General features: G+C 37.5%; 1 protein-coding gene across 1 annotated transcript; it reads left to right on the top strand.

Moving 5' to 3' along the window:
• The first annotated feature begins 788 nt into the window (after positions 1 to 788).
• c20h1orf50 (chromosome 20 C1orf50 homolog) lies at positions 789 to 5,251 on the top strand. Its single transcript, XM_058993444.1, has 6 exons — positions 789 to 852; positions 1,210 to 1,446; positions 2,173 to 2,288; positions 3,110 to 3,196; positions 3,772 to 3,903; positions 4,632 to 5,251. Exons 2-6 carry the CDS (start codon positions 1,374 to 1,376, stop codon positions 4,815 to 4,817), a joined length of 594 nt encoding a protein of 197 aa, XP_058849427.1. The 5' UTR covers positions 789 to 852; positions 1,210 to 1,373; the 3' UTR covers positions 4,818 to 5,251.
• Positions 5,252 to 5,575: the final 324 nt, after the last annotated feature.

Genomic DNA, 5,575 nt, shown 5'->3' with positions numbered 1-5,575 from the left:
CCGTACACCCCGCACTAAACTAATCCGAACTGTGCTACCCGTACACCCCGCGTAACGACGTGTATTTGTTTATATATGAATAAGTATAGCCAGCACATGAAGCAAGAAAACGTCTTCAGTTTAGAGATAACACACAATGTAACCCGAAACTGGTTTATCTGTAACACAGACCAGGCTAAAAATAAATAAATTAAAAAAAATGAATAACTATGCAAAACACTTGCAGTAATATTACAACAGTGTTACCTCCCCTTCACTCAAAGCGAAATAGGGCGTCTGGAAAATAAACACATAATAATAATAATAATAATAATAATAATAATAATAATAATAATAATAATAATAATAATAATAATAATAATAATAATAATCAGTATGCCACGGTGTGTAACTGATGCATATAGCTGTAATACACTGCTATTATCTATTGTTAATAATGGGGATTCACACCTAAACACTGACTTAGAGTTAGGGGTTGCCAAGTCTACCTTATACAGGACAAGGACATTCTTTGAAATATTTATTTAAAGTTAAACTTCTTGCACAACATCTAGACTTAAATTAGCTTTTAAAAAAGTTACACTTTTGTTACTGTGACATTACAGTCTGAGGGAATTTGCCATTTACGACTAGATCATGAGTCATGTTACCCCCTATTACGAGTCCGCTTCTGTGATTTTACTGAAGCTTGCTATCGCAGGTTTCCCACCAGGGGCGCGCTATTGTTTCAGTCCAAAATGATTATCCTATAATATGACGGCAAATCTAGTAAATAAGGTGAGAAGTGCACACACTATCCCATCAAAACAGCACGGCCATTGGACATCTAACCTGCTCCTAACAGTATTATTGGTACAGTATTATTTTTAGATGACATGCATACTAATATTTTTTTTGAAGTCAGATGTTTTAGTGTCTATTTTTTTTTTAACGTTTCAGTACTTTTACATAATTGCCCAATGTAGCCCTCGCACTAAGTACGGCGAATTTTGCATTAAATAAGTGCTTGTGTAACATTCTAACCATTTTTCACAGGCATAGGTGTCCAGAGTAACACTTCACCCAAAACCCCCACACTTGTCCACAACATACACTTTTATTTGAGCTCTACAAGTTAATGCCACGTTCAGATTAATAACTTGAATTATACGTGTAATATAAAATCATAATAGAACATTACTATACAGACTAACATTGATTTGTTTTCAGGCAAAATGAAGAACGGCTTCGTGAAGGACCTCGGTAATAACGCCCCATGTGAGAAATGTGTATACAGAATTTTGGCAGCTGTCATTATTACTTAGCTGCTCATCGGTACTGGTATAAGAAAAAGGTAGAGGTTTATTTTTTGTATATTTACTTCAAATTCTGTAATGAACATGGAAACGGACAAGGACAACAACGTTAGTGCACCAAAGAAGTCGACAACACCTACTACGACTACTGGTAATGTAAATACATGTTTACTGTCATCTTGGCTGTACAGTGTAGCAGTGTTGAGGTGAGATTAGGTAATATAGGTGGATTCTGGTTATGGAGTCGTGCCGTGGCACCCTCAGTCTAACAAACGGAGTTCGACCGGGACGAGGTCAACGGTGATCGGTTTTTAAAGGCAATCAATGTTGTTGAATTGAGTACTGTTTTGATTATTTAAATAATGTTTGATATTTACGACTATGTCTTTCATTATCTGTCAGCTGGTTAATGCAATGGGTAAACTATGAAGTGTATTATAAAAAAATAAAAATAAAAGTTTTTCAGACGTCTGCGTTCATTAGCTGGGTCTGAATGCAGGTCCGGTTTGTTTTATGCAAGAATCGTGTTTGTTCTCTAGCACCGTTCGGGCTTTTTAACTCACACACAATGCATTCTGGTAAGTGTAGTACTGCTCTCTTAGTCCTAAACAAGTGAAAGGAACCAGAGACAGGTAAAACGTACCAGAATGCATTGCGATGTGAGCTGAAAAGCCTGAACTGTCCCTGTGAACATGGAGTCATATGGTATTCATTGCATTGGTGTGAGGTCAGAGATTCCATGTGTATGGATGTGTGCCTGGGTTAACCATTGCACAGCCTGCGGCTCTGGAGATGAGGAAGTCTTCTGTTTAAACACAGGCTTACATACCCTTCTGTTAACCCACTGTGTCCTGCCTGTCTCTGACTCTTCTTGAAGTTGCCCTGGTGGAGAGTAACACCAATCCCTCTGGTCTTCAGCTGGTGAGCTCTTACCAAACCAACCGGGTGGGGGACCCAATGGACCTGGTGGCACTGGCACAACAAGTACAGAAGGTAGGGACATTGACCAGACTCTGAGACACACTCGCTGAAAGCAGGGGTGAAATAGTTTAGGGTTTCAAGTTTAGAGTGTTAAACGTTTATAATTTTGCCTTGGTGTTAATAAGTATTAAGTGTACAGTGTCACTTTCACATTCTATATTTCTTCACTTTTTTCATATACAATTCAATGCTGTATCTTTGTTGTACCCAAACACACGTTGCAGAAATGTATACAATGTGATAGAGGGCTCATTATTATGATGTTTCTGATTGGTTACTAAGCTTACATGTTTAAACATGTTTAATACTAAAGGTTAAACGTTTTGGACGTTAAAAGTAAACTAACACCCTTGTAGGCAGCTGATAAATTAATTTCATAAAGTCCAATACATTTAACCTTGACTTGTTCATGGTTTTTTTTTTTTTTTGCTGCAACATTTTTGTAATTATATATGGGAGCTTAATGAAAATGATCAGGTACCAGCAATCTGGCTACAGGTCAGAGTTATTACACAAGTTGTCCAACCAGTGACCAGTAAATCTCCCTGGATCTGAAACTGCCTGCTTGGAGAGATCCAGGCAACAAAGGAGGTAAAATAGTTTCGCTCATCCAGTTCAGAGAAGATTTAGCATGGGCATGATCACTTGCTCATAACACAATAACAAGCCAGTACTGGGTATGGGACATTTGATGAATTACTAAATTAAATCGACTCAGATATAAGTGTGTAACTTTGCTCGCCATATTGCTGGAGTTTTTCACTGCATACAGGACACGAGTGACATTATGTTTCTTATAATGCTTGACTGATCTCTCTGTTCCTGTTTTGCAGGCAGATGAATTTATTCGAGCCAATGCAAGCAACAGACTGACAGTAATAGCTGATCAAATTCGATACCTACAGGAGCAAGCTAGGAAGGTATGGGGCCTGCTGTTTTAAAAATCACTATTCTATTGTTGGCTTTATGTAAGAGGTGCTATTTCCCCTAGTTGTATGTGTCTTACATCCAGATTTACAGCAGTGTGAGATTGAGATGAAGCAACGTTCTTCTGGGGTCCTGCTGCTGGGAGGGGCAGTTTACCTGTTCACAGGTGGAGTGCACTAAATTCAGTTGCATGTAGGACTGGAGCAATGCTTGCTTTTTTACCATTAATGCATCTTTTTTTCAAAGCAGCTGATCCATCAATCCATCATTTATCAAATATTACCACAGTAACTGCAGTTTTCCAATTGTAATAATCTGCATTTACCATAATGTTTTGTAATATGCTTTACCATGCCTTTACTCTGCTATATTATACTTTGCTATGCTTTCACTGTGGTACGCTTTTATAAGGGATTAGCACCATAAACATTTCACGATTTGGAGATGTGGATGATCTATCTTGCAAAGCTGCTTTAGCAGAATCCTCTGAACATTGGGAGTACATTTCCTATGTGGTCAGGTTCTTTACACACCAAACCAATTGTGTGTGTGTGTGTGTGTGTTACAGGTTCTAGAAGATGCTAAGAAAGATGCTGAACTTCACCATGCTGCCTGCAATGTAGTCAAGAAGCCAGGAAACATGTATTATCTGTACATGCGGGAGTCCGGTCAACGATATTTCTCCATCCTCTCCCCGAAGGTAAATAAAGGTCCTTCTATAGTCTAACTTGTAGCTATATCTTTAGAATTGGTCTTCCCATTGTGGATTATTGAAAGCTATACATTAAAGACCACTTCACCAAAACATGTTAAAATTATGCAGTCATATTTGTTTTCTTCTATTTATGTCCTTGGCGGAGAGATATGTATGTTATTGACATTTAAATTATATATATATATATATATATATATATATATATATATATATATATCTATATCTTTAAAACTCAACACAATCATACAAATTGCCATCTCTTGCTTTTTCCCCATTACCTTGTTCACATAGCCAAAACAATTATGATAATACTTAAATAAGTAAAGTGTATCAAATATGAAAAAAGTGAATCAAATTGAGACAAAGTCTAGGATTTCCCACTTTATGTGTTCTCTAATTTTAACTATTACTGGTGTATGAGAAGTGCTTTTGTCTTCCCAAGTATTGTATTTCAGCTAGGAGTTTGACTTCAACCAAGTCGTTCTGGCAGCATGGCAATAGGCTGCTGTCTCTGTGCTGTCAGTGGACTCATTACAGTGCTTGTTTCTCCAAACTGTACTGTATCACAGGATTTGGAATCCCAATGAAAGGGAGTGGCAGAGTTTAGACTTCAATCCATTTCAGTCGTGCACACGTTCTCATGAATGATTTTTTAAGCTTTACATTACACAGAGGTTTATTTATTTCCATGTGCTGTGTTTGTTTCTCTCTAGGATTGGGGTTCCAGCTGCCCGCACAAATTCCTTGGTGCTTATAAGCTGCAGTTTGACATGTCCTGGACCCCCTCTGAGGAGGCTGAGAAAAGGGACTCTGAGATCAGCATCCTAGACAAGCTGCTGAGCCAGCAGACAGCCCTGCCCCCCTGTAATGAGCCCAACTTCCAGGGGCTCACACAGTGAACCTCCTCCGGGCACCGGGCACAAAGAACAGACAGACTTTGCAATGGATTATACTGGATACGGAAGGATGGTTCTTATTTTACCTTTTTATTTCTTTTTATCCATAGCTACAAGCACACACGCCAGATTACTGTACCACTTTGTTTCTGTGTGCAATGGTTTTTGAATAATCTATTCAAATTATTATTATAAATATGACAGACAAGAAGTCCATATTTTTTCTGTGTTACTGTATTTTAATTGGTAAATATTTTCAAATGTAGTAATTAAGATCAAGTAAACTGTTTAAAAACATTTTATATATGCTTCTACACAGAAAGTCTTATGATAACAGAGAGATGCCTAAGAATTAATAATAAATATGTTCATTGTACTTCAAAGTACAGATGTGAAAAACAAAGGGTGGCTGAATTGAAGGTTGACTGCATTCTGTTGTTTTTACCGTTTTCTTGTCAATTTATTCCTATTGAAAAAGGTTCATGTTAAGCTTCAATTAAAGAGTAAGTAGCGGGGTTCCATAAAATATAGCGTTACACATCCTCATGTGTTGCTACAATTGTTTAAATAACGTGCCTGTCATTTTTCTTTTCATTGTTAACATCCTGACAATTTTTTTACACTCATAACTTTAAAGCCTGTTTCAAAGTTGTTTTAAAAATGTCAGCTTTAGTGCACTGATAGTGTTAGGATTTTTCCATTGCAAGGTGTCACATTGACACAGCAGCATTGCAAGGTGTCACACTGACACAGCAGCATTG

The sequence above is a fragment of the Acipenser ruthenus genome, chromosome 20, assembly GCF_902713425.1.
Source record: "Acipenser ruthenus chromosome 20, fAciRut3.2 maternal haplotype, whole genome shotgun sequence".
Taxonomy (NCBI): Eukaryota; Metazoa; Chordata; class Actinopteri; order Acipenseriformes; family Acipenseridae; genus Acipenser; species Acipenser ruthenus.
Note: the sequence above shows the minus strand (reverse complement) of the source record. Positions and strands in the feature narration are given on the sequence as shown.

Coding starts and splice junctions, on each gene's coding strand:
- c20h1orf50 (XM_058993444.1), top strand. CDS start 1,374: ATGAACATGGAAACGGACAAGGACAACAACGTTAGTGCACCAAAGAAG. Junction 1,447..2,172: donor AACACCTACTACGACTACTG/GTAATGTAAATA, acceptor CTCTTCTTGAAG/TTGCCCTGGTGGAGAGTAAC. Junction 3,197..3,771: donor TACAGGAGCAAGCTAGGAAG/GTATGGGGCCTG, acceptor TGTGTGTTACAG/GTTCTAGAAGATGCTAAGAA.